The 27,511-nt window shown below is 39.5% G+C and overlaps 4 protein-coding genes across 6 annotated transcripts; 3 read left to right on the forward strand and 1 right to left on the reverse strand.

The window, feature by feature from the left end:
* The first annotated feature begins 1,413 nt into the window (after positions 1 to 1,413).
* On the forward strand, positions 1,414 to 5,079 carry LOC138620971 (UDP-glucuronosyltransferase-like). The gene is made up of 5 exons (XM_069698661.1): positions 1,414 to 2,329; positions 3,200 to 3,331; positions 3,617 to 3,704; positions 3,850 to 4,069; positions 4,542 to 5,079. The coding sequence occupies exons 1-5, from the start codon at positions 1,469 to 1,471 to the stop codon at positions 4,822 to 4,824; spliced, it is 1,584 nt and encodes a 527-aa protein (XP_069554762.1). The 5' UTR covers positions 1,414 to 1,468; the 3' UTR covers positions 4,825 to 5,079.
* A 2,746-nt stretch (positions 5,080 to 7,825) lies between these two features.
* On the forward strand, positions 7,826 to 9,732 carry LOC138620973 (granzyme B-like). Its single transcript, XM_069698663.1, has 5 exons — positions 7,826 to 8,169; positions 8,390 to 8,537; positions 8,666 to 8,804; positions 9,137 to 9,397; positions 9,577 to 9,732. Exons 1-5 carry the CDS (start codon positions 8,118 to 8,120, stop codon positions 9,730 to 9,732), a joined length of 756 nt encoding a protein of 251 aa, XP_069554764.1. The 5' UTR covers positions 7,826 to 8,117.
* rabl3 (RAB, member of RAS oncogene family-like 3) lies at positions 9,381 to 13,638 on the reverse strand. Its single transcript, XM_069698664.1, has 8 exons — positions 13,581 to 13,638; positions 12,616 to 12,707; positions 12,169 to 12,298; positions 11,957 to 12,071; positions 11,645 to 11,795; positions 10,607 to 10,678; positions 10,396 to 10,434; positions 9,381 to 10,209 (listed from the first exon to the last, which is right to left on the reverse strand). Exons 1-8 carry the CDS (start codon positions 13,624 to 13,626, stop codon positions 10,153 to 10,155), a joined length of 702 nt encoding a protein of 233 aa, XP_069554765.1. The 5' UTR covers positions 13,627 to 13,638; the 3' UTR covers positions 9,381 to 10,152.
* Positions 13,639 to 13,888: 250 nt separating this feature from the next.
* On the forward strand, positions 13,889 to 27,498 carry gtf2e1 (general transcription factor IIE, polypeptide 1, alpha). Of its 3 annotated transcripts, XR_011310916.1 has the most exons (7): positions 13,889 to 14,074; positions 14,747 to 15,042; positions 15,139 to 15,296; positions 23,148 to 23,343; positions 23,583 to 23,812; positions 26,562 to 27,364; positions 27,453 to 27,498. XR_011310916.1 is itself a non-coding variant. In XM_069698666.1 (6 exons), the coding sequence occupies exons 2-6, from the start codon at positions 14,753 to 14,755 to the stop codon at positions 27,020 to 27,022; spliced, it is 1,335 nt and encodes a 444-aa protein (XP_069554767.1). In that variant the 5' UTR covers positions 13,889 to 14,074; positions 14,717 to 14,752; the 3' UTR covers positions 27,023 to 27,492. The 3 variants fall into 3 exon arrangements, 2 of the variants coding, with proteins under 2 accessions (XP_069554767.1, XP_069554766.1); XM_069698666.1 differs by having other exon boundaries at positions 14,717 to 15,042; positions 26,562 to 27,492; XM_069698665.1 differs by having other exon boundaries at positions 26,562 to 27,492.
* The last annotated feature ends 13 nt before the right edge of the window (positions 27,499 to 27,511 follow it).

Here is a 27,511-nt window from a genome sequence, read left to right on the forward strand (position 1 = left end):
TTACATTTTAGAGAGATATACTTAACGTTTCGACGCAATGACTAATACAACAAGCTTTTAAGATGCTTGTTAAAGATCAAACCACTGGTTTACAACCTTTTTGGCTAATGATGTCTTATAAAAAGCAGTGTGTCGTCGGGATCCCGTTTGTCTGACTCTTAACAGCTCCATCACCAGAGGGGTCATTTTAGGGGTCACTGAATAATTTACAAGCAAGTTGCCAATATCTGTACGTATTAATAAACAAAATAAAATAAAAAACTTTCTCTCTATTTCCTAGTTGTAGCCGTCTATAGATACTATATGATATAGGAGTCCCACATTTCACAAAACACCGCGGCCGTGAATGGAATTTAACCTGAACTTAACATCTCTTTCCAGGATCAGCGACACCGTTATTCTGTAAAAGATCCGCAGATTTTATCGGAACTACCACTGAAGAAAGGGTTCACACTCTCTTCATAAGTCACTGTTTAATTTCTCATAGTGTCTTGTCTTTTTTTTATACACGTTTAAGTGGTTATTCACTGAGATTTGTAAAAGCACGTGTTACCCTGACTGAATTAAGGAGTTTTGTGTTTACATTGTGTAGAAATAAAAACATTCCTGGACAAGAGAATTAGGTGGTTGGCTTGTGTTTGTGCTCCATAAAGCTTACATTACTTCCTCAAATTCTTCTTCTAATTCTCCTCTTGTCTTTGAATAATTTTAATTCGCTAAAACATTTTCAATTTCACAACGTGCAACAGTTCCTCGAAAAACTTTCTGGCAGTAAAAGCAAGTTGTAACAAAAGGGAAAATTCCTCACATTACTTTGTTGGTTTGATAATATCAGCCCCCTCTGAAAAGAAGGGTGGTGGTTTCCTATTACAGATAGCTTCTTCGCACGCCACCATTCTCCTAATCATTGTTGTAGGTATGCGTGTGTGTGACTAGAAAAAAAAAAAGAGGCCGTAGCCCATTAGGCACGCACATGTCTGTTTTCACATAGAGGAGGAGAAAAGGAGTAGCCAAAGTAAACAGAGGCCTTTGCTCAGGTTGGTTGGCAGCCTCACCATGACTTGCAACTCCAAGTAAACCGCTACAGTTCACAACTAAAAAAAAACAAAAACAAAAATACACAGAATTGCTGCAATGCAAAACACCTCGAACACAGAAATAAGTGTGATAAATGTGCAAATACATACAGAAAAACTTGACAGGAAAGCGATTGGAAAAGTAACAAATCACAAGAGAATGATTAACTGGAGACCAAACTCTGAATGCTCCACAGACTCCACTGGGATTCTCCACTCTTGTCTTCCCCGGGTTACGTAATATACTGAATATAATATGCAGCCTCAGCTTCCTGCACAATTTAAACACACACACACACACACACACTCGCACGCACATATAAAGCCGCCTCCTAACAAAAAAGCACTACAAGCTTTTTCAACAAGCCAGTTCGCAGCACAGAAAAGAGGCAATGAGCAGCGGGGTGTGGTTTCCTACACTGGGGCTGGTGGCTTGGCTATGCTGCCTCAGTCAGGGGCCCGTTCAAGGGGGGAAGGTGCTGGTTTTGCCTGTGGATGGAAGCCACTGGCTAAGCATGAAGATACTGGTGAAGGAACTCGGCCTCAGGGGGCATGATGTCCTGGTGCTGGTGCCTGAAAGCAGCCTGTTGATGAAGGGCTCAGAGGGCTACAAGACAGAGGTGTACCCAGTTCCATACACCAAAGCAGAACTGGATGACAACTTCAACAGCCTCACGGAAGGACTTTTCACCAAGCCGCCAGATTTCACAGACATGTTCGTCAATGTGCAGCGTTTGGTCAACTTTACTTCATTCCACGAGAGAGGCTGTGAGAGTCTGCTGAACAACAAGCCTCTAATGAGTCAACTGTTGGGACAGAGGTTTGATCTTGTGCTTACAGACCCCTTCCTTCCTTGCGGCTCCCTCCTGGCTCATCTGTTTTCCATTCCAGCTGTTTACTTCCTGCGTGGGCTTCCATGTGAGCTGGACTTAAAGGCTAACCAGTGCCCCACTCCTCCTTCCTATATTCCTGCATTCTTCTCTGATAATGCAGACTCCATGACCTTCCCGCAGAGAGTCAAAAATGGGTTAATGCATGTTTTGCAGTCCTACGCGTGCAAAATGATCTATGGCCACTTTGACGATCTGGTCGCCAGACACATAGCAGACATCACAACCTACAAAGACCTTTTAAGCCATGGCTCTATCTGGCTTCTTAGATATGATTTTGTTTTTGAATGGCCCAGACCTCTAATGCCAAATATGGTTCTTATTGGAGGAATCAACTGTGCAGCAAAAGCCCCTCTTCCAGCGGTGAGTTCTGTAAATATATGTTTTCCAGGGTAAACAAGCATGCATCACATCTAGATTCTTTTAAGGCAAATCACTTTTATTTACTTTTTGTTACTTGAGGCTAAAGTTAAACCCCTTTAAATTTGATGGATTAAAGGTTCACAGAGGACCAGAAAAATTCCACTAATCCGTAGTCTTATATTGAACCAGTCAGCAACTTCTCTGACTACAATACGTTTTTGTAAACTTATATTAACATAATACGTGGGAATGTTTCACTGAATTTAACATCTGCTTGCAAAAAAGTCAGTAAACAAAGCAGATTTGTTCGTGTCAAAAAATACAGACATTTTGGGAGCTTTGAAAATATTTGAGAAATGCAACAAATAAAAAAACTTAACTAATCATTTCCTGTGAGACAAGTAAGCACTGACTTTTGAACTGAATGGGGAGAACAAAATGCTGCTTGTGTATGCAGATTAGTTTTGACTATTTTTTTTTTAGATTTATCAAGAATTGGATCACAAAATTGTAGAAGAACTGGCTGGTCTGTTCTCCTGCTGTACCAGGAACAGCATATTTTCTTGATTATAGCCACCATAATCTGAGAAAAGAACTGAGGGGCCCTGTCGTGTCAACGGGTATCAAATACACTACAGTTTGTTGATGTAATCGCACATGAGATTGTGCTTTTCACATTATCAATGGGGAGCTTTGCAGTACATACAATGTTGATCAAATTAATTGTCTACAGTATATTTATAAAATAATGCATGACAAGAGTTTTCAGTTGTAAGAGATGTAATTGCTGCACAATAAATTCTATTATACATCCTTTAAAAAAAACGAACAATGTTTTACTCATTTCTGTTATCTCTAAACTCCCCGCAGGACTTGCAGGAGTTTGTGAACGGCTCCGGAGACGACGGCTTCATTGTCTTTACCCTGGGATCAATGGTGTCCAACATGCCTGAGGAGAAGGCCAAACAGTTCTTTGATGCCTTCCGGCAAATTCCTCAGAGGGTAATGATAACCTGATTCACTTTGCTGACTTTAATACACTCAGTTTATTTTTAGAAGACTTTGATTTGAACTCCTCAGATAAAGCACGCATTATTACACAAGTTTCAACCACATTAAGCACGGCAAACATTTACACATTAACGAGAGATTTTCATACTAAAAGCCGAATCAGATTTAACCATAGGACTTTGTCCCCTGCCTTGCCGTGAGCATGTCAAACCCTGTTTTCAATACTTACCTTGCGCAGCAAATATTAACAATGAGCTGGTATTTTTTATATTTCAGGTTGTTTGGAGATATACTGGCGTGCTACCTAAAGATGTACCCAAGAATGTCAGAGTTATGAAGTGGTTACCTCAGAACGATCTCCTAGGTGTGTTTAGTGATATAAATAGAAAATGTATTAACTGTACTGTAACACCAAAAATTGTGAACATTTTGATAACCAGATAAAATAATCTTCATGTGGTGTTATGGTGGATCAGACCTGTAATTACTGTTGTTTCTGTGTTCCCCAGCTCATCCAAAGGCGAAACTCTTCTTAACTCATGGAGGTACCCACGGTATCTACGAAGGTATCTGCAATGCTGTGCCCATGTTGATGTTTCCACTGTTTGGGGACCAGGGAGACAACGTGCATCGCATGGTGATCCGCGGTGTTGCAGAGAAACTCAGTATATTTAAAATGACGACAGAAACACTACTGGTTGCTCTCAAGAAAACCATCCATGACAAAAGGTAAGACAACTCGGTGTTTGATTAACACTCACCGAGACCTCACGAGACCTTTTATCTGGTCTGTGTGACATGCACGGTGTCCTTGGTTAAACACTCTTCTGTTGTTTATGGTGCATTATAAAGGAGCTCTGGGAGTTGTTTTTTTTAAAGTACAAAAGCAACAGTTTTAATTCAATATTTGTAAAAAACTAAAACTAACTTGTACCCTAGTTTTACATATATATATTTATATATATATATATATTTTTTTTAGGGATACTTTTATTTACTATTTTTGTATTGCCATGTATCCTATAAAGTACCTGCAAAATTGACCACTATAGTTACCAGTTTTTGAGACAGACGTTGAGGTTTTATGCTTTATTTAATATTGTAAGAGAACATCAAAATAGTTTTGCTCCGTGACATACAGTAGATAATTAATAACTGGATTTGTAGGATGTTTATTTAACAAAATATGACTTCTCCCCAGTTACAAAGAGAAGATAGTGGAGCTGTCCCAGATACATCATGACCGCCCTGTTCAGCCTCTGGACCTGGCTGTTTTCTGGACCGAGTTCGTCATAAGACACAAAGGAGCCGCACATCTCAGGGTAGCTGCACATGACTTGAACTGGATTCAGTACCATTGCCTAGACGTCATCGGCCTTTTGGTCCTCATTGTCCTCACCGTTTTGTGGGTGACACTGAAATGCTGCTTGTTTTGCACTCGCAAGTGTTGCAGAAAGGGGACTGCGAAGAGAAAATCTGAGTAGGGTGTGTAACAGCAGAGTAAATGGTTAAAACACTGTTGCGAAATTTTAGTCTGGTGTCCTCCATGTGTATTTAATATGCGTAACATCTCTATGTATTTTAATGCAAAAAAAAATCTCAGCCAAAGTGCCCGTAAACAGGCTTTCACAGGTGGAAAATGACGCTGGCAATGCTTGATTACAGCCATCCAGCCCTCCTTGAAAAAAACTAAATTACATGCAATAAAATGATTTGTATTCATTTGTAAAATTTTATAACAGGCTCAGACGCATGCTTTGAAATTTTTCCAACTCGTAAGCTCTTTAGTCCTGTTTTTTTGTTTGTTTGTTTGTTTGGGGGGAGAGGGGTGGTTTGTGTGCGATAAAATGCCAAGTTCATTGTTCAAAAATGCGTTGATGTAGTTATATTTTTGTTGTCTTTTGACAAAAGCAGTTCATTTGATTGAGTGACGTCTGTCCAGTGAGGCGTATTGGTGACGTACTTTACGTTACGTAATTAAAATGACTTTTAATTTGGCCACTCGTGTGGACACGCGGAGGAGGCGTGATGGAGAGAAAGAGGTGATCGCGAGGAGAAGACAGAGCAAAGTGGTGTTTTTGCCAAAGTGGTTTAGAAAAAGTTCAATGAATCCTAATGTCTTAAATTATCGTCCAGATAACCTGCGAAACTACATGTTCGATAAGTAGCAGTGAACTTCCACCCGGTGTTTGATAGTGCTGTGACCTATATCCCGCTTGTCAATTTAACAAGTTGTTCATTGACAACGTGAACGGACTGCGGTAACCCAGCTCGACACGGTGGGCTTCGTCCGGACTGCTTGTGACGTGGAAACGAGAGATGACCACCAGGTGGCGCTCTGAGCTACCCGGGACTGCCCACATCTCCCCTGGCCACCCAGGTCCGTGAATATATCGCCCCCGCATCATCCTGCTCACTGACTTGAGGTCTGTGGACCGGTAAATCTCTGCTGGACTGCGTTACTTCAGGAAAATGTACTGCCCCTGTTTTGTTTGTTTTTGCTCGATGAAGTTTAGGAACTGCTACGTTTTTGGTCCCGACGAGCACAAGCAGCGAACCAGCGCGTCAACGTTTTTTTTTGTGTGTTTTTTTTTTACGAGTTCATTTGCCGGCTTATTACTGGTGTGTGTATTTGTTTATCAAGGTCGCAGTGAAAAGTGTAAGGAAAGCTAATTATTTGGCTTAAAAGCTGCAAATTGTAACAAAAGTGGAAAACACACTTCTTTTATTTGATTACATTTGATTTGTTAAACTAAGAAAGCGTCTTGAAGTAAGAACATGTTTTATTTGATTACATTTGATTTATTAAACTAAGACAGTGTCTTGAAGTAAGAACATGTTTTTATTTGATTACATTTGATTTATTAAACTAAGAAAGCGTCTTGAAGTAAGAACATATTTTTTATTTGATTACATTTGATTTATTAAACTAAGAAAGTGTCTTGAAGTAAGAACATGTTTTTATTTGATTTCAAAACAGTTTCTGGGTGTTTTTGTTGTTTTGGAGGTTAAGAGGGTTAGTACACACATTTAGCAGCTACATTTCAGTCTGTTCAGTTCTATCTGAGAGATATTGGGTTTCTACAGTGATCCAAGACTAATAACACTGAGATTACTGAGTTATCCTACCACACTTAGTTGAAGTAAAGAAGTCCACCAAGGAGTCCAAAAAAAACAGTTTATGAACATTGCTATAATTTAAGCATGCACCTTATTATTTTATTACGAACAGCTTTATAAGACAATTTGGACAGAGGTTCTAACTATTGTCTTAGCTACATAACAACTGGCTAACCCAGGTCCAAGGATGTTCACATCTGATGAAGACAATAGCTAAAAATAATTGCTGCCAGTTGCCTTACATTATATACAGTAATCTTGCTGGTTAGCCAGCAAGGTAACCACATAAGCATAAGGACCTTCAGGGAATGATTGCTATAACTGGCCTTGCTAAAGCCGCACTGAGTGGCCAAGGGTGCAACGGTGTTTGTTTACGTGATACTAATTGGCCGCATGTGGCATCAGTCACAGGAAACGTACATTGACTAATATAGGAACATTTGCTTCTTCCACTTATTTATCTGAACAGCTGACTGACAACCTCCTCTTCCTCTTTATGTCAACGTCTTATGGGATTCTTTCCTTTATCAAATATGATACCTGGAAGCTGATAAATGCAATCACTGTCAAAGTGTGCCAAATAGCTGTAGTTTTCAATAATGTACCAAAGAGGCTCACAAGCAGCCTCTAGAGATCCATTTTTACATACAAAGCAATGCAACAGTTTTATTTAAGAACCTCCGGCTGCGGTGAGTTTGCTGTCAACGACAAACATGTACAGGAATCATCTAACAACCGATTATCAGTCCCTGGAAGAATGTTAAAAAGAGCCCTCACTCTTTTACACTTTTGAATCTTTTCTGATATGACCCAGATATTACACCAAAGTCCTCAAATCCATAAAGAGGACAATGTAGACCTGCAAACACCTCCACTAGACACTAGCCCTTAGCGTGTTTAACAGTTCATTTAAAACCTGCAGTGAGGTCTAATTTTATATCTTAACATTAAGCTCTGTCTTTTGAAATGACCTGCAACTGACTGTCGAGCAAAACCACACAGGAATGGAAACGACCACATAACTATATGTAAATGGAGCAGTGTGAGAGGTGTGAACACCTCTGCTCACACTTTGAACAATGGTATTCATATGGCTTTAATAGTTTCAATTTAGTTCTTTACCTTCTACTTTAACACATTTTCTTGAGAATAAATGTAATAAACAGACAACAAAGAAACTGTGGAGCAGGAGAAAAATTGGAATCATATCATTGATCAGGAACTTCTGATCAGAAATTTTGGCAAAATTATTATTATTATTTTTTTTATAAACTTGCATAAAAACCGCAATCCCACATAAAGAGGCACAAAGAAACACACAGATGTCCAACAACAATTCAATTCTTAATGATTTAAGAAAACCAGTAAACACACCAGAACAAATTACAGTTTGACACTTTTATTTTTCTCAGCAAAATATGTAAATTGATCATCTTAAGGTAGGTAGGTAGGTAGGTAGTTACTTTCATTATTAATCCCCAAGGGGAAATTTTTTTCAACAGTGTTTTCACACCTACCAGCAATCGACGTGTGATCTCAACTCCCCCCCCGGGTGCAAAATTGTCTTTGTCTACAAACTTCCGTCGTGCAAGTTAAAAGCTTGACTATAAAGGGGTCTCGGCGAGCCAAAGCGTTCAGCCTCTACCTCTGTACGACCATGATCCACACATACTGCATCGTATACGTCCTGCTACTAGTCCCTCTCACTGGTAAGATAATACTAATAATAATAATAATCCTTTCAAAATGATTGCTGGCAGACAAGTGACTTTAAATAGGAATAATCAGAGCAGATTTATAAGGACAAGCTATTTCCAAGGAGTCAATGCTAGAATAAAGTATTTCATTCTTTTAGAAATTCATAAAGAGGGAGTGGGCTCAATTTGCCTCTAATCTGTGTATTCATTTTGTCTTCTCTTTACATGCAAGGGGCGACTGAGAGTGGCATAGTAGGTGGTAAGGTCGCAAAGCCCCACTCCAGACCCTACATGGCATCACTCCAGTTTGAAAAAAAACATTCATGCGGTGGAATACTTGTTCGTGAGGACTTTGTTCTGACTGTAGCACATTGCCGAAGGTGAGTTTATTGTGCAACAAAACTGAGTCAAACGGTGAGAAGAAAATATGTTTTTCAATTGATAAACAAGTTGATGGGGAACAAGCATAAGCGTAACTGAACATTTTGTTCCCCTGTTGTTTGATCAGTGATCAAATCATGACAGTGGTGCTTGGAGCACATGACGTTAGCAAGAAAGAGAAAACTCAGCAGTGGATCCAAGTGGCCAAATACTTCCCGCATCCGAATTTCACTGGAGGAGTTGATTACGACATTATGTTACTTAAGGTGAGCTTAAACTGTGTTCATATCAAAACTGTGGTGTTGAAAATAACTTTAAAATCTGTTTCAAGTGACTTGTGCATTGTAGTTGATGTTACCACTTCCTGTTTCATTTTTCCAAGTCTTCTTTAGAGTAAAAGCTGCTTTGTGTGGTTTCACACCTTTGCACTGAAGCAGGGGGGGATGTAGGTGTGAACTTCTTCACTTTAAAGCTCCAACTTTTGCTCTAAGAGGACAGAAACATACAGAAACCTTAACTTTATCTTTAGATATTATACTGCAATACAACAGATGAAGAATCTGCTGTAATCTCCAGTTATTCTCTTCTCTTTTTACAGTTGAAAAAAAAAGCCAAACTGAATAAGTACGTGAAGGCCATTGGACTACCGAAGAAAAATGGAAAAACACCCGCCCATATTAAATGTGCTGTGGCCGGCTGGGGCCGAACTGGACACAACGAACCTTCCTCAAATGTTCTGAAGGAGAACACCGAGATGCTGCTATTCAACCACGAGTGCAAACGCATATGGGAAAAACATTTTGATTCTAATCATATGATATGCACCAAGTCTGACAAAAAGAAAGGAGGGATTTGCCAGGTAATATAACATTATGTGAAGCACAATAACACATAATAAACCAACCATTTCATACAACAACATACACCAATAATACTGATAACAGAAAATGTCAACAATTGTCTTTTTTTATTTGTGAAAAACAAGTGTCATCTTTTTACAGACAACTCAATCAAGTCTTTCTGTTGCTGTTTTTCTAGGGTGATTCTGGTGGACCACTTATCTGCAATACCAAGCCTCAAGGTCTCACTGCTTTTACCTTTAAAAGTGATTGCAATAATTCAAAGTATCCGCATGTCTTCACCAAAGTCAATTTCTTCCTCCCCTGGATTAAGAAAGTGATGCAAGATGCATAAACTGCTACTCACAGGAAAGAAATTATGCCTTTTTTCTTTCTTTTTTTATTATTATTATTTTCTTATTAAATAATCAGGCTTAGTAAAGCATAGATTTAGAAAATTAATGAGCTTAGTTTTGAAAAAAAAAAAAAATCCCAAAGCTGCTGTATGTGAATGTTTTACAAGTGCTAAAGAGCACAGCTGATTGTATTAAAAAAAAAAAAGTGGAATAAACAAATGTGCTTAACTCCTTTTTCAAATTTATTGTGCAAATTATTATCAACTATCTACTAATTTATTTCTATGAGTTGAAGTTTAAGCCCGTGGGAGCAGGGGTTGGGGGGTTTTGTCAGGGAGTGTGATGGCTGACTTGAAGTGAAACAGCCCACAGACATATATAATCAAACCAAAGACTACCGCTGTCACGTACACGGCCTGTCAGTCATAGTGCAAACTTTTGAAGTTGAACCGTTTTCTGTCGGTGAAACCAGTCATCTGGAAGGTGAAAGAAATGTGTAGTTTTAAAGAAATAGTTCCCTTTAAACTTACATGTTAGTTCTTATTATTTACAAAAAAAAGTCTAAATTTTGAGTGAAAATATTCATTTACCATATTAATTATGATATTTGGATTTATTAACAATTATTTTGATAACAGAAATAAATAGAATGCAAAACTCACCTGACTTGGATCTCTTGTGAAATATCTCTTCTCTATTACCTGTTAAGAGGTTTAAGACATCTTAATATAGAACTTACATACTGTACATTGAACTAAGAAACAGAACTACAATTTAAGGTACATACGAGTATCAAATATTTTCTTAATAGAACTGTAAAAATACAACAACAACAACAACATTGCATTGCATTGCATAACTCTGGTTTCTCACCTTGTCAAAGAACCTGCTAAGTTTCACTGCATTTGATGTGCCTGCAGCGAGGTATCTTGGGTTGGTACAGTCCTGAAAAAACAAAATAGCACTTCAGCCACGAACCAAAGACGTTTTTTGAGTGATGACTTACGAATCACAGCTAAATGAGCAGACAATGTCCGGGATTGTAGCATCTTTCCAAATGTTAGAATTGTTATAAACAATCCTAACGACTATGCATTATTTATTCTTTAATACTACCGTTAGGTGTAACTCAAGTCAGAGCTTTTGAAATCTTACACCGGGGACTACAATATGAGTCTCTCTTGAGGCTTCTTTTTGGAGACAGATATCACAAACAAAAATTTGATTTTACTACTGGGTGATCAACCCAATAAGAGAAAATATCAGTTTTTGCTGCCCAGTTGATCCGTCAAAGGTCACTTTACACTGCAAACCCCAAAATTAAAAAAAAAAAAAAATCATAGTGTGTGCACCTTTTTTGTGTTTCTATGCTGCTGTGACAACATTTTCACACTGTGGGATTAATAAAGTCGAAGTTAAACAAAATAATTATAAAATAGATTCTCCATACAGCAAAGGCAGGTAGGCTTAAGACTGCTTTTAAAAACAAGATGAATAATAACAAGTACAAAATCAGCCATTTTCTCACATGCATACTTAGTATGTCTACACCTTCTTTTCATTTCACATAGCCACAATTATCTTGTCTAACTAGTCAGTACAAACATGTTAAAACATTCACTTTGCTTTTGTAAGTAAAGTGATATTATTGTCAAACAGCAACATCAATTTTAAAACCCATCGCTCAGCTCTCCAGGTTTGCTACCAGATACCAAATATCACAGGAGCATTGCAGCTTTATTTTCATTTGACCAATTAGGTTTATCATGTTAACTTTCTTGAACAGAATTTAGCTTGAATGCCAAAAAAGAGATTGTGTGTCAACAAACAGACAAAGCAAAGCGGTGCTACAGATGTCTTGTTTGAAAGGCGCTTGGGTAAGAGCTTGTAGGAATGACGAAGTTTACCCACAAGATTAATCTCTTCAGCATTGAAGTCTTCAGACAGGAACGCCGTCCGGGTGAGAACTTCATTGCGTTTGTTGTCTGGGATCTGGTCGAACTTGGTTCCTATCAGCAGCAAAGGCACTGGGTTCTCTGCAAACTGCTCTCTGTCATAGTCACTGCAGACAGAACAATTAAAACAAAACAAAACAACAACAAAAACAGAACCCCCCTCCCTCCCTCCCCCAGTCAGCAACATTTGACAACTGTGTCAGTGTATGCATTATGCTGTATTCTGCCCTTATGAAAAACAAACAATGCCTGACACACGTCTGCTTACCCATTTGAGACAATGATGCCCGTCGGAGAGGAATCCTTGTTCAAAGCTTCTAGTGACCAGCCGTAGAGATTCTGCGAGGATTTCTTATTTGTCAAGTCATGTACCAATATAATTCCTAAGAGAATCCACAAAATGGCAGAATATAACCGAGTATGAGATCAAACCTTGCGCTTTCAACATTTGTTTAGAAGAGTTGGTGAAATCAACATTACCGTTCACCGAGTTGTAGAAGACTGCTCTTGTGCTTTTGACACTGCTGGCACAACCGACAGATCCTCCAACATCCCAGAGTTCAATGTAGAAGGTTTTCTCCTCAGGGGTTCCCTCCTTATAGTCTTGTACCTGTAGTTGAATAATTATTTTCACACATCAGTTATTGTAAGCATCTGTAACACGTAAGTGATCATTTCTTTTTGTTTAATCTAATAAGAATGTGTTGAATTAAATATCACACTATTATGAAGCATATGTTGTCCAGTCAGTGTGTTCACTGTCTGATACGAAGTATGTTTCCAACATTTTGGGTCTTTACAAAATGTGTTGGTTCAAAGATTGTTGCTTAAACTATACATACGGTATCAGAACTAATTTAAAAGGCCAGCATTTTACATTTTCTCTTGATGCAATTAAATAAATTAGAAGGTGCTCAGCATGCTTACCCGCACATCTACGGAGCAGCCAACTGTCCAAGATGGATTCCCTAAAACTTGATTCTGGCATAGTAGATGGACCAAGGAAGACTTGCCCACTCCTGCCAATGACCAAAAAATGGAGGTGGGTGAATGACAATTTTGTGTGATGAAATATAAACCAATTCACAAACAATAGTATGTCTGTCAAATCACAATAAGTAACTTTAAGTCAGTTTCAATTTCAAAATAATGCTATGCAATTACAACTGCTAATGGTAAAATAATAAAGGGTACACCAATTAGATCAGAATTAAACAAATTAGAAAGCTGCGTTCTGATTGGTCTATTCTATCTGCTTTCTGATTGGTCTATTCTATCTGCTTTCCCATTGGTCTATTCTATCTGCTTTCTGATTGGTCTATTCTATCTGCTTTCTGATTGGTCTATTCTATCTGCTTTCCCATTGGTCTATTCTATCTGCTTTCTGATTGGTCTATTCTATCTGCTTTCTGATTGGTCTATTCTATCTGCTTTCCCATTGGTCTATTCTATTCTACTTTCTTTAAGTCAGCGCCTCATAAAGTCGAATGCACCTGAAGACGTAGTTCACTTTTAAATGGGTGACACGTCGGGACTCCTTTGACAAATCACGTCAGTGTAATATATTCTTCATTTTCATCCAAGCAAATCCTCGGTATAACATCAATAAATAACCTTAACAAGCTCTTGAGAGTAACTCTTTAATTCGGCAAACATGTTTCGATACAATTTCAAACTTTTAGTGCTCATTTATCATCTTCACTAAACAGTCTTCCGACATGCGAATGCATCGCTTGTGCCAGCGGTGACCAAAGTGAATACATGTAGATCGGGGGCAGCCATCGTTCAGAACAAAACGAGTGTCTTTTTTTTTTTTACAAGTGTGTTAACAAATAAAACAATATACGTGTTCATATGAAGGGTTTCAGTCGTGTTAAGGGTGCTTAACTTACCGGAATCTCCTAGAACTAATACTTTTACTCTGTCAAGAGAAGCCATCTTTGTTGACAGACGTATCCCGGAAGAGAAGAGTGAGAGTCCCACCTGGATACAGTCATTCTTTAATTTGATTGGTTAAAAAAATAAATCCCCGACATCTAACAAGAAGCAACGCCATTCGTTCAAATTCACGTCGATTAAAAAAAACCTTCACTTTCATTGGCTGTTAAGTGTCAGCGTTCACAGTTTGACCAATTGGAACTTAAAGGGAAGCTTTTTTTTTTTAATTTATTTTTTTTATTTCCGGGGTTGTCTTCTCAAAATAAGTGGTGAAAGCGTGTTAGCTAAACGCAGCGGTTTGAGGAGTCTGAAGTTTTAAATGCGTCCAAGTGACGTTGAGCGGTGTTTGTCTGAGACAAAAGCAGAGCGGATAGCGTTACTCTGAAATGACTTAGGGAAGCGGCTGCTCGAGGGTTTGTTTTTTTTGGTGGGACGGAAAGAGTATCGGGTAAGATGTGTGAACCGGCTACCGGGTGTCTGCAAACGAACTTCACGTCGCCTGCAAATTTAGTGAACATAAAGCGACTTCTTCAAGCTGATATAAACACCGCGAGTTCAGCCCTTGGTGCTTAAGCGCCTGCAGCGTTACCGGAGTATCCTGACTATTAGTTACTGCCAACTCGCTGCAGTCTCTTCTTCGTCTTTGTCTGAATGAGCTAACTAAAGCTACGCTAAACGAAGTTGTCACTTTTTTCTCAGTCGGTGTCTGGTTTGTCGGTATCAGGCGCCACTTTGAATACGGTGGCATGAAGCAGCTGTGAACATCTGTTCATTTAAAAGCGGTTCACCAATTTAACGGAGGTATAATTCATCCAAGAAAACCCCAAATGAGAAAAAAAAAAAAAAAAAGAATCGAGCAAACGGGGATGAAACGTGATTACAAATATGTTGCTTCTCTCTCTTTCATATTTTCAGCATGTGGTATTAATGTGGCTCAATATATTGTCCTCTGAATTTGACACGGTCCTATATCTGACATCAGTGATTGAGGTGCTTTTTTTTTTTTTTTTTTTTTTTTTCAATTGAACAACTCCTTTGACAGTCTTCCTGAGTCCCACTTCCCTCATCCTCCTGTCTGTTAATACCGCAGGTCTTCCAGAGGTCTCGTTTCTCTCCACAGCCAAAGATGATTGAACCAGAGTTACTGACCGAGGTCCCTGCAGCACTGAAGCGCTTGGCCAAGCAGGTCGTACGGGGTTTTTATGGCGTGGAACATGCCCTGGCCTTGGATGTGCTGATTCGCAACCCCTGCGTGCGAGAGGAGGACATGCTGGAGCTGCTCAAGTTTGACCGCAAACAGCTGCGCTCGGTACTCAATACCCTGAAAGCAGATAAGTTTGTCAAGTGCCGCATGAGGGTGGAGACGGCCCCCGATGGAAAGACGACACGCCACAACTACTACTTCATCAACTACAGGTTTTATGTTTTCTTTTTTTTTTTTTTCATTTTTGTTTTTCACGCAGCAGTTCAGCTGATGGAGACATTAACACTCGGTCTACTTTTTTTTTTCAGGGTACTGGTCAACGTGGTCAAGTACAAATTGGATCACATGCGGCGGCGTATTGAGACAGACGAGAGAGACTCAACCAACCGTGCCTCCTTTAGATGTCCATGCTGCTTCTCCACCTTCACCGATCTGGAGGCCAACCAGCTTTTTGAGCCCGTGACAGGTAAACTTCAAGCACAAACTACCTGCAGCTCTTTAACACGATAGGAGGGTTAGTCTTCAACATGCTTAAATATGATAAAGTATTCTGGCAGTTTTGTAGAAACTTTAGTTTAGTATTTATTAGAGCTCCCCCTAAAAGTCGATAAATCGAATCTGTTGCGTCGATAATGTGGCTCTTCAGTAAAGAGTAGTTTGATAACGGTTATTCCCTCCTCTGATGTGTTTTGAAACTGTTTCTGTTGATTAACAACTTCCACACACAAATCTTCACTCTGCTGTACTCACACACTCTGCATCAGCTGTTGAGTCTGGCTTTTCTCTCTCCGTCACTGTCACGTCTTTTTTTTTTTTTTTGCCAAGAAGTGTATGTGGAAAAAAGAAAAGAATGAATGAACAAAGTTTCATATTAAACAGACAAATCAAATTTGACTGATTATATATATTATTATTATTAGTATTTATTTTTATTTGGTCACAGTCCTAGTATTTACTTTATGGTATATAGATTGAAGGTACCTTCCCAAAGGTGTCACATATTTGTAATGAAATGTAGTCTGCAGAGATGCTCTCTACAGTAAGACCTGTGACTATGAATGTTTTTGGTGATTTAGTTTTACACTGTTCCATCTCAGTACTTTCTTACAACTTTTCAATTTAGAAAAAAAAACCTGCACACAGCTCCTACAAAGGAGTTTATTGCCGTAATTACAAACCTGAGTCTGCCAGTTAATTAAATATATGATACCAGCGATTGATCCAAATCACAGAGGAATGTGCTCAACTTCAGAATGTGTTAATTGGAAAATAATTAAGGTAGAGTGGAACATTTAAAATATGCAAAGAATTTATAGCAACAGATGTGTCTCTTCTAAATGAAGGCCATTGTGTTTGAAATATGTTTTTGTTTTATTTAACAATTATATATATTCTTAGGGGTTTCTCTCTCTTATGGTGTGCTGGCCAGTTGACCTCTAGATGGCAGTGAAACCACATACTCAAATAGATTCACTAATACACCATGTTCCTATTAAGAAAGAGATTACAGCTGTTGGAATAAAAGGTTGGCCATGTCTCCATCAGCTTACTTGTCCGTCAACATGCAGTACTTAATGTTGTTGTTGTTGGACTTTTATGAAATGTACCCCGTTTTCTTCAGCTCATTTTATACTGGTGTATTTCTGAAGTTGTAGTTTATTCAGAAAATGAAAATATTTACCTTTGTGAACCAGCAATTCAAAATTGTTTAGTTTTATCTTCAATCTCTCTGCGTGTACGCCACGTTGTAGCGATGCGGTCATCTTTCACAGTTCTCAAGCCCACTGTATTTGTGTTTTTAGAGAGAAAGAACACTTCTGTTTCTGATATTAGCACTAGATGGATGCTAATTGAAACCTTGGTTGATGCTAATGATATGTAAGTGGCTCAGCGAAAGCTGGCAGGCACACATTTTCTGCACATTAACAACCTGCCATATAAAAGTGCGTGGGAAGCTCACTTTAAATGTCTATTAATACTGCTCTCTGGCATGACCTCGGTAAATGATGAGGTTGAATCATGAACCCTACACATTTATGCACTGTTCCGTGGTGTTTTTACCGATTCACTGAATTAACGCTACCAAATGTTTTAAGGCTATTCAACCTTCAGCTAGAATCTTCAACACGTGTACTAACAAAGAGATACATGTTTTTGACGTATTATCCAAATATAAATAGTCAAGTAATCAATTGTAATTCATATTTTGCACATGATAATTAGCAGTGCAGTATTGTATTTTCTAATAGATAACAAAAAGTACTAAAGTTTGATATTCTATTTATGTTCAACTCCTCATTTAATCCTGTTTATCTCAAGTCTTTGTTTGGTCTGTTTATGAGTTGGGGAAATTACCTTTGAAGTTAAGTCAGCGAATCCAGGCCTACAGTCACAGTATTTGAGTCATTTAAGCATCAGGTAAAGAACAGAGTTACTTAACAACCACTTAAAACAATTCTGTGTAAATGTGACACATCTGCTCACTGTTCACATTTTTACTCCCGGATAATGAATATCACTTTAAAAGGTAGTGATAAATAATCATTTTATTATGCTATTTGCACATTTTGGTGAGCGATTACGACTTGTGCAGTGATGACATTGTGTCAGTACATATGCCATTTCATTCTTTCATGTAGCAATTAAAGAGATGAGTTCTTTTCACATTACAGCATTAGAAAATGTCTATTTTCCTATAAATGAATTAGGCCTTCTCACCACAGGAGGATTGGACAAATGGCGCTCAGGCCATTGGTCTCTTCTGCCTACCAAGAAATATTTTAGCAAAGGTGTAAAAACGTAACAATGACAAGTGAAAATATGACGGACGTTGACGGACTGAGATCCTGAGACATTCAGTCATATAGGCAGGTTTGCTGAGTGTGTTAATAGATGAAAAGAGGCTTAGTTAAAATCATGCCCATATTTGTTATTTTGCTGCGTTTTATCAGGTTTACCTAAAGTATTGCATCACTCTTTTTTCCTCTATCTCTGTCTTTATATACAGTGAAGGAAATAATTATTTGACCCCTTGCTAATTTTGTAAGTTTGCCCACTGACAAAGAAATGAACGGTCTATAATTGTAATGGTAGGTTTATTTTAACAGTGAGACAGAATAAAAAATAAAAAAATAAAAAAAAAATCCAGAAAATCACATCATATAAAAGTTATAAATTGATTTGCATTTGATTGTGTGAAATAAGTATTTGATCCCCTAGCAAAACATGACTCAGTACTTGGTGGAGAAACTGTTGTTGGCAAGCACAGAGGTCAGACGTTTCTTGTAGTTAGTCACCAGGTTTGAACCTGGTCCGCTCCTCTTTGCAGATCCTCTCCAAATCCTGAAGGTTTCGAGGCTGTCGCTTGGCAACTCAAAGCTTCAGCTCCCTCCACAGATTTTCTACGGGATTAAGGTCCGGAGACTGGCTCGGCCACTCCATGACCTGAATGTGCTTCTTCTTGAGCCGCTCCTTTATTGCCTTGGCCGTATGTTTTGGGTCATTGTCGTGCTGGAAGACCCGTCCGCGACCCATTTTCAGTGTCCTGGCTGAGGGAAGGAGGTTGTTGCCCAATATTTCACGGTACATGGCCCCGTCCGTCCTCCCCTTGATGCGGTGAAGTCGTCCTGTCCCCTTAGCAGAGAAACACCCCACAAAGCATAATGTTTCCACCTCCATGCTTGGCGGTGGTGACGGTGTTCTTGGGGTTGTGGTCAGCATTTCTCTTCCTCCAAACACGTCGAGTTGATGCCGAAGAACTTGATTTTGGTCTCATCTGACCACATCACATTCTCCCAAGCCTTCTCAGAATCATTCAGATGTTCATTGGCAAACTTCAGACGGGCCTGTACATGTGCCTTCTTGAGCAGGGAGACCTTGCGGGCGCTGCAGGATTTTAATCCATTAGGGCGTCATGTGTTACCGATGGTTTTCTGGGTGACTGTGGTCCCAGCTGTCTTGAGGTCATTTAACAAGTTCCTCCCGTGTAGTTCTGGGCTGATCCCTCACCTTTCTCATGATCACCGATACCCCACGAGGCGAGATCTTGCGTGGAGCCCCAGACCGAGGGCGATTGATGGTCATTTTGTGTTTCTTCCATTTCCGAATAATCGCACCAACAGTTGTCTCCTTCTCACTGAGCTGCTTGCCGATGGTCTTGTAGCCCATTCCAGCCTTGGGCAGGTCTACAATCTTGTCCCTGACATACTTAGACACCCATTAAGTGTGTGTGTGTGTGTGTGTGTGTGTGTGTGTGTGTGTGTGTGTGTGTGTGTGTGTGTGTGTAAAAATAAAAAAACAACCACAAAGTATCAGTCATTGCAGTAGGATGGGTGGAGAAATGCAGTATTTAAAGTGAAGATGAACTTTGGTAACTACAAAGTAATCACACCTCAATTTTTTAAATCATTCGTTAATTGAAATCACCTCAGCATGACCACCTCACTTGAAACCCCAGTGCTCGCTACAGTGAATATGAATCAAGCTGGTGTTGTAAAATCCCCCAAAGCTACTGTTTAATCATTCACAACTTCAGCAGGTAGATACTGTACATGTGATATTCATGCTGTTTGAATAAAGAAAAGATTCATTTTTAATGTCTGACAGATACGTTCCTAAAGAATTACAACCTCCTCTTGCTCAGTGCTGAAAGCACTGAGCAAGAGGAGGTTGTAATTCTATACACCGTTTATTGTGAATCAAGTTAATTCAAATCCCCCAATTGCCCAAAGCTACTGTTTAATCATTCACAACTTCAGCAGGTAGATACTGTACATGTGATATTCATGCTGTTTGAATAAAGAAAAGATTCATTTTTAATGTCTGACAGATACGTTCCTAAAGAATTACAACCTCCTCTTGCTCAGTGCTGAAAGCACTGAGCAAGAGGAGGTTGTAATTCTATACACCGTTTATTGTGAATCAAGTTAATTCAAATCCCCCAATTGCCCAAAGAATGTAGAGAATTCACAGTTAAACAGGAAAAGACTAAGATGTCAAAATGATCTGTATAAAACATGGCGTTTTAACATAACGCATGTTATATTGATCACTGCCTGGTCTGAGAGTACAGCATATTATTTAATTTCATTTTCTGTCCTATCAGTTTCACTAAAGAGCAAAAAAAAAAAAATGCTTTAAAAATGCAAAGTTCTATTCTATATCAAAATAATGATGCTACAGAAGAATATTGTGCTTATAAACAGGATTTTGCATGTTCTATTCTTTAAGGAAAGCGCCCTCTGTCATCAGTGTTTATTCATGAACTGTCTGCCAGAGTATGAGCCACCATGTTAGTGCTGTCTGCCAATCTGAAGGCTGATTGCCGGTCATCCAGCACTGTTGCTAGGCTACACAGACAGGTTGTGCTACACAAGCAATCAAAATATGATCTAATTGACTTTTTAACAAATAGTTTTTTATTTACATCTGTTTTCATTGGGTGAATGAATGTAGTAAATGGTTGAGCTCCTTGGAAAAGGGTTGTGTTCTGCCATCATCTCAATGATTATGAATCCACTATAGATCTCTATTACTGAATCAAAATTCTTTGAATTCATTTGCGTAATGTGCTTTGCAGTGGAGCTGGCCATATATTTTTCAACTATTCCGGTTTTTTTTTTTCCCTTTGTCCGCTGGCAGGTTGAGCTGAAGTTTCTGTCACAGAAGCTAAAATATACTGTAAATAACTAAATCAAAAACCTTGCTTTGCTTTAGCTGCAGAGAAACGTATTATGAAATTGATATAATCGATATATGTGATAACCTGATGCAGTACAGCCATGCAGTGTAAACACAGTCTGCAATAGTTCTAGCTATTGTTTACAATAGTAGTTTTCAGTGTCTCTCAGCAAGAAAGAAGTCAAAATGCAATTAGAGAAACTATTGAATTGTTGGGGCATGCAAGGCTACACATTGCTTACGAATGCATTTTCAGACCATGTACCGCTACAGAGAAGAATAGAACGGACAGTACAAATGTACAGTAACTCTCCATTTAATAACCTGTACAATTTTATGCTGGAAAGATATCACCTTTCCAGCTTTCTGTTGCCACTGTAGAACTGTCAGCATCTTCGCGGTGACACATTTACAACCATCTTGCCAATTACCCTGCATTTGTCTCCTTTTACAACATATTGCAACTGGTATCAGTTCTTGCTGTGAAGGCAGTAACTCTGCACCCCGACACAGGCTGACAAAATGAATACCTGGATTTCTCACGCGGTAGTCTGATGGACCGGTTGTTTCTGCAGGGCCAGCAACACTCAGCGTGACCTCCTGGGGATGGAAAATGACATTGCTGGTCTTCCAGCTCATTCTGACCCGCAAAGGGAAGCCAAAACCCTGCAGCTCTTAATTTTCACGTTGTGTTATGTGAACGTCATCACACCTGAATTTTTTTTTACTCATTCTACGTGACATGTTGGTCCCTCACCTTTTGGCAACATGTTTTGCAGCTCGGTACAAAACCTCATTTTCTTTTACCGTCATCTCTTAAATCAGTTGATTTACTCAAACATTATTTCTTTGTTTTATGGGAACTCAAAAATGATCTTATTTAACATTGAACCAAATGTGACTGGGAAGGTTTGCCCTACATCAATACTTAAGAGTAGACTAATGTCACGCCACAAGGGGTGCAAATAATACATGTTTTCATGTTTCAATTCATCAATGTATCAATTAATCTGTAAATTATTTTCTTGCCTTGTATGTTAACTGTTTAGTCTTTAAAAAATATCAGAACATTATGAGAAAGGTTGACCAGTGTTCCCAAAAGTGCAATGTGCAGCCTAAAATTTTTGCAATCAAAGAGATATTCAGTTCATTATAATAAAGGATCATAAAATATTCACATTTAAAGAGCTGCAATTTTAGCATTTTTTTTCATTTAAGAAATAACAAAACAATTTATCGATTATCAAAAAAGTTGGTGATTTGTTTTCTGTCAATCAATGAATCGATTAAGTTAATTTTTTTTATAATATTAACATTCTTTAATTTGTCAAACAGTTGCAATAGTTTGCAATAATGAGCTTTGATGATACTACATGTGCATGAAGCACAAATAGAGGATAGCTAAGTTTTTTCATAAGCAACGTCAGTAAAATGGTGCTGTCCCTAATGAGTTATTTTTAACTGACCAATTATATAGATAATGTGAAAATAACATTATCTAAGTTTGATCAAAATCCAAGTCGAACACTCCTTTGACTATTAATCACAAGTGTTGGATAGTTATAGCTAAAAGTTCCTTTTCTTTGGATTAATCTTGAGGAAACGTTAGAACCGTAATCAAGTTGTTTCGTTTCATCCTCGAGCGTTTTGATTGTATTCAGCGGCATGGAGCATAGACGTAGTTTCCTCTGTCATTCACTCTTACATCTTTCCCCCACAAACACTTTATTTTTCTCTTTTCCTCATACCCACATGAATGCAAAGCAGACATGGGGTCTGTGCTAATGCTGGAACAGTTCCCATTATTGAAACTGAAGTCAGCCAAAGAAGCAGATGGTCAAAAGTGTCCTTCTCTGACTGGTAGGAAGCAAGTGATTAGTGTGAAGTGCCTGCAGTGTACCGAAGCCCTCGCAAATAGACCCTCGCAAATATAGTTCAATGTTTATTAGATTATCCCCAGGAAGCAATCATCACAGCGGAATAACAGTTTGCAGTTACCTTTTGAAGCAAATGCCTAGATTGTTGTTCCCCAATTTATGTTTCCCTCTCGGTGGTTGCATTGTTTCTAAGATGAAAAGTCACGGCTCAAGCATACAGTCGGGTACCCTAACCTTTTATCTGGGTTTATGCCACAAAATGGAAACAAAAGTAAACAAAGTTGAATGTAAAGCGGAGTATATTTTCATGCTTTTGTCTGACCGGGACACAGTGTGACGTGCCTGACCGTATATTGGGCGATTTCGTTTCCATCCTTCCCAGCGAAGCTTGCACTGCATATCATGGCACCACCAACAGAAAACAATACTTCAAAATTATAGCACCGTAGCAAAACTTCACTTTGTTTCGACAAAGTTGCATGCAGACCACTTTTATGAATTGTCGCTTATGGATTTGCCTGTATACTGTGTTTTCATTTTAGGAAGTGACGTGAGAAACCACCGGACCATCTTGTGTATGTACAGGGATTGACCAGCTGCAAAAGAAAACGCACCACAGTATCGACTACCTATTGCTGTCAGTGATTTTTGAAAAGGAAGCTTTAGCGTAACCGCCGAGGCAATACTGTGTCTAATAGGCACGTGCATAGATCGTGACTACAAGCTATCTGCTTTGCTCCAAGTTCATTCTTTACCCGCAGGTACATTTCGCTGTACCTTCTGCCAGACGGAGGTGGAAGAAGATGAGTCCGTCTGTCCCGATGCCAGGACGCAGGTGGCACGCTTCAATGAGCAGATTGAGCCCATCTATGTGTTGCTACGAGAGACCGAAGACGTCAACTTATCCCATGACCTGCTGGAGCCTGAGCCTTGTGAGATCCCCGCTCTCAAACAGAGGTTAGTTTCTAATACGTATCCCGGCAATTTGCCATTCAGCCGCACGTTGATCCTCCCGAGTCACATCCTGAGCCAGCTTCTCTCGCAACCAATGGGAGTTCACCCCTGCTAGCAGCAAATTGACAGCAGTGATTTTTGGCTTACCTTATTGTCTGTTTGTGCCACAATGCAACGGTTTCAGGTTTAGACATTAATTCAGCTGTTTTTAAAAGACATTTGCTGACATTTTTTTTCCCTAGCCGCGAACGCGCTGCAGCAGCAAACGCAGGCGGCCCACACCGTGAAGCCTGGTCTAACAGAGGATCATCCTACGCTGACCTCTACACCCAGAATGTGGTCATCAGTATGGAGGAGCAGGATGAGCAGCAGAAGCAGGCCAGTGAGGGCAAGGCACCAAAGGAAAGGCCCGTTTGGTTGACGCAGAGCACCGTGCAGGGAGCTTACAACGAGCCTGACATCCTCAAGAACCGTAAGTGATGTGTTCCTTACACTGCGCTCTTTATGTGGGAATGTTATAATGCATAGCTTCCCATACTTGTACGACCACCTTGGCTGCAATCGTCTTGCTGAATACAGGAGTTACATCTGCTCCAATAATGACTTGAATGAATGGACCTGTGCTCACTTTGTTGTGTGCAGAAAATATATTCTTTAGCATGCTTTGCTGTAACTCACAGAAGCAATGTGCATGTGTGTTTCTGGTGTGAAAGCCCTTTAAAATATTGCCTCTTTCCTGTTTGCGTGTTTGTTTATGCCCTTTCCTTCATTCTGTGGTCTGAAGCTCTTTTAATCCAAACTTGGCTGTTGCAAAGAAAGAAAATAACTAAACTGAATTAAGTCTGATGTCTCCCAAGCCTCTGCCATATATTAATCTTGCTGAGCCTTAATATAATTAGAGACAAATGCATGAGCTTATGGTTGAATTATTTATGTAAAATGTAATAATACAAAAAAATATATATAGACATTTTGACCTAATGAAGAGAAATTCCCAAATCGGCTCCAAATTCCATCCAGACGCAAAAGATGTAAAGTAGGCCATGTGTACAGCCACATGTTTTGCTGTTGTCTTTCCATTTCAAGCATATACTCTGCCATAATCTCAAATTCTCTTACTCTGTGAGTCAGAACATGTTAATTTCCACATAGAATTTGAGTTGCTGCTTTAACTGTCACTAATCATAAATAGTGTTGCTTCCTCCTTGCATGGCAGCTCTACTGCCAGTGTGTGTGTGTGTGTGTGTGTGTGTGTGTGTGTGTGTGTGTGCGCGCGCGCGCGTGCTATTTTAGAAAATCCCAAGATCGGGATGAAATGGATTGCAAAATGCAACAATTCAGACCACACACACCTTTTGCTGCTCTTCTCTGACCTTTAATTTCAATCCCTGCTCTCTTTGTAGCTGAAACAGGATATTACAGGTCAACCCAGGTTATCTCCCTCTGTCAGTGGTTCTTCAACCACTATGATGCTGACATTGTTTCTCCACCCAAGGGCATGTGGCAATCAGACCTGGCCAGACTCCTCTGAACCATAATTGCTTTATTGAAATAATCAGAGACTTGATTAGTGCACGGCTGAGCAAGGCCACGATTAAATCCATTCTTGTGGATATTAAATGAATCGTGCCTTCTGAATGACCCGTCTCTGAGGTATGTGTGTATCTCTCTAATGATTTTGTTGCCCTTTGGAGCTCGGACACAGACATGACATTTAAATGTTACATGGTTTTATTCAGATTCACTCCTACTTAACTGTTGATTTGCATATCCATCTCTCTCGGTGAAATAACAGCTGTAAACCGCTACGTTTGAAATGCCTTGTTTTTCATGAGCTACATTATCCAAATATAGAAGAGCCTTATTCAAGCCATTAAGCTCATCAACTAATATTCCCAATAATAATAACGTAAGTAAAAGGGGAAATGTGACCCTTGAATTTGAAGTGATGCAATCAGCTTGGGCAAACTGTGGTCTGTGTACCCCCCGGTGGTGCGTGAGGCTGTTCAACTGTACTACCACCTGGTGGAAAAAAAACAACTAATTTTGTTTATTAAAGTGAACAGTCATTACATATACACATCATATTTAAATAATGCAAAAATGAGTTGTTAATGATTTCAATGTTTTAGAAATAAAAGCGGCGTGCAAAACAGCATACTGCTAACGTTAGCTTAAATTTAGCAGGCGGAATGAGTAAAAGCTTGAAATGTCCGTTTTAAAATCAATGGTCGACTCGCACATTAGTGCATTTTGAAAGCATGCTATCTGCTCTACACTGGTCGGAAATGTGTTTTGATGCAGTAGGTGAAGGGAAGGAAATGCATGGTCATCTTTTATTATTGCAAAATCTAGATTAGGAGATCTCCTGATACATGAATTAGTTCCCGGTGCTTACCTACAGAAATTAAGAGATTGTGGGGGGAAAAAAAGATCAACCAAATTTAGGTCAAGTTTGCGTAAAATAAATGCCGTTCAAAGTATATGCTGTTTATCAGCTGTGGGATCTCAAGGGATGGACGGCAAGTTTGTTTAATCTGTTCTCCTTTGTAGACGAGAGATTTGTCTTCTCTCTAATCTTTTGTTTGAGTGGGTTATTCAAGGTTCATTATGACTTTCCATTGTGATAGTTGTTTTTCTGTTCGCCTGCCCTGAAGCTTGCATGTCCCCTTTTTTTTTTTAAAGAACTTGAGGAATAAACACTTTGACGGTTGTGATCATTGCTGCCAGTAGTTCCCGGAAGGAAGGGAGTCTCAGTTTTTGTGCTGCACCGCGGTTTCCCCTCGACCAAGGTGTAAAATCAACTATCATTATTTTTTACCAGATCATTATCTGAACTCAGTCTTCCTCACTTCTATGTTCATTCTAATTTTTCAGTGGTGCGGTGCTGCAAATCAAGCAGGCTTGAGTTGACAAAACGCTGTAGAGTCCAGTTCAGAAAGGATCTGATTATCCTCAATATCTTTTAGCCTTGTGTGACAAGATTGGTCCCGATGCCGATACTCGAGTTTGGCTCGGGACATCTCCACTAATAGGTCCTAGTTGAGATAGAATGCGCCAACCATACCACGTCGTCAGTCAGACACCAAGGAATGAATAGAACTCAGAATGGTTAAAAATGCTCAAAAGCAGATTAAACCTTTTTAAGCTTGTGGGGAGAGGAAGGATTTCGGAAGCGCGTACGCTTCTTATTTTCATAAATACTCGTTTTGTTTCCGCAGGTGGAGACGTCGCACCCGGAGCCCAGGACGGAACAGCAGCTCACGGAATTGGCCAGGTCGATGAAAATGAGGAGGTGATGCGTGCTCTGCTCATCCATGAGAAGAGGGGAGTTGCAGCTGGAGCAGGTGGAGGTGGAGCGAGTGCTGCTGCCAGGGGCCTCGTCTCCGCCACGGCCAAGGCCAGCGACTCGGAGAGCGACACCAGCGAATCGGATGACGACGCTTCCGCGGTCCCCCCCCCTGCCGCAGCTGTTCAGCATCGGGCCAACGAGGAGGACGAGGAAGAGGACGATGACGAGTTCGAGGAGGTGGGGGATGAGCCGATGGTGATGGTGGGAGGTCGTCAGTTCTCGTACAGAGAGGTGAGCCAGAGGCCAGAGTTAGTCGAGCAGATGTCTGCACAGGAGAAAGAGGCTTATATTGAAATGGGACAAAACATCTTCCAAGACATGGACTTCTGAACACGCCAATAAAATTGTACAAACATACATACATACATACATACATACATAAACATAATGAACCAATTTGATGGATCTTGTCTCGCACGGACAATAATGATAGCTATCAAAATGCACACAACTTCTCAAGATAAAAGTAAATGCTGCTCAAGAAGTATTTAGTCAGCTCCGTGGTCCCTCGTTAGAAGAACCAAGGACGTAGAACATGTTGGACAGGATTGCCCGCATGATCTCTCCTACGTTCTGTCACAAGTATTTTTCAAAGTTATCAAACAGAAGGGAGCTGGCTAGCTGCAGTGCCAATTTTTTTTTTCTTCTTTTAGCCAATTTTTTTTTTCAGCTGTAAAAAAAAAAAAAATACAGCTTAAACACAACTGTTGAACACAGGTCGTCTCCACCAGTTGTGTTTAAGCTGCATTTTTTTTTTCAGTCATCAGTCTCTCAAGCAATGGACGGAAGAGAGACCTTTCTGTTTTCATCAATACAACT

This window comes from Brachyistius frenatus, unplaced genomic scaffold (genome assembly GCF_029030835.1).
Source record: "Brachyistius frenatus isolate BFR_SWC_R1_liver_20210118 unplaced genomic scaffold, ASM2903083v1 Contig_27, whole genome shotgun sequence".
NCBI lineage: Eukaryota > Metazoa > Chordata > Actinopteri > Embiotocidae > Brachyistius > Brachyistius frenatus.

What these genes read in the sequence shown, in the direction of transcription:
- LOC138620971 (XM_069698661.1), top strand. Translation starts at nt 1,469, where the DNA reads ATGAGCAGCGGGGTGTGGTTTCCTACACTGGGGCTGGTGGCTTGGCTA. An exon ending in CAAAAGCCCCTCTTCCAGCG is followed by an intron (nt 2,330 to 3,199) that starts GTGAGTTCTGTA and finishes AACTCCCCGCAG; the next exon opens with GACTTGCAGGAGTTTGTGAA. An exon ending in ACCTCAGAACGATCTCCTAG is followed by an intron (nt 3,705 to 3,849) that starts GTGTGTTTAGTG and finishes TGTGTTCCCCAG; the next exon opens with CTCATCCAAAGGCGAAACTC.
- LOC138620973 (XM_069698663.1), top strand. Translation starts at nt 8,118, where the DNA reads ATGATCCACACATACTGCATCGTATACGTCCTGCTACTAGTCCCTCTC. An exon ending in ACGACATTATGTTACTTAAG is followed by an intron (nt 8,805 to 9,136) that starts GTGAGCTTAAAC and finishes CTCTTTTTACAG; the next exon opens with TTGAAAAAAAAAGCCAAACT. An exon ending in AGAAAGGAGGGATTTGCCAG is followed by an intron (nt 9,398 to 9,576) that starts GTAATATAACAT and finishes CTGTTTTTCTAG; the next exon opens with GGTGATTCTGGTGGACCACT.
- rabl3 (XM_069698664.1), bottom strand. Translation starts at nt 13,626, where the DNA reads ATGGCTTCTCTTGACAGAGTAAAAGTATTAGTTCTAGGAGATTCCG. An exon ending in CTTCTACAACTCGGTGAACG is followed by an intron (nt 12,072 to 12,168) that starts GTAATGTTGATT and finishes GGATTCTCTTAG; the next exon opens with GAATTATATTGGTACATGAC. An exon ending in ATGCTGAAGAGATTAATCTT is followed by an intron (nt 10,679 to 11,644) that starts GTGGGTAAACTT and finishes TTGTTTTTTCAG; the next exon opens with GACTGTACCAACCCAAGATA.
- gtf2e1 (XM_069698666.1), top strand. Translation starts at nt 14,753, where the DNA reads ATGATTGAACCAGAGTTACTGACCGAGGTCCCTGCAGCACTGAAGCGC. An exon ending in ATCCCCGCTCTCAAACAGAG is followed by an intron (nt 23,344 to 23,582) that starts GTTAGTTTCTAA and finishes TTTTTTCCCTAG; the next exon opens with CCGCGAACGCGCTGCAGCAG. An exon ending in GCCTGACATCCTCAAGAACC is followed by an intron (nt 23,813 to 26,561) that starts GTAAGTGATGTG and finishes TTGTTTCCGCAG; the next exon opens with GTGGAGACGTCGCACCCGGA.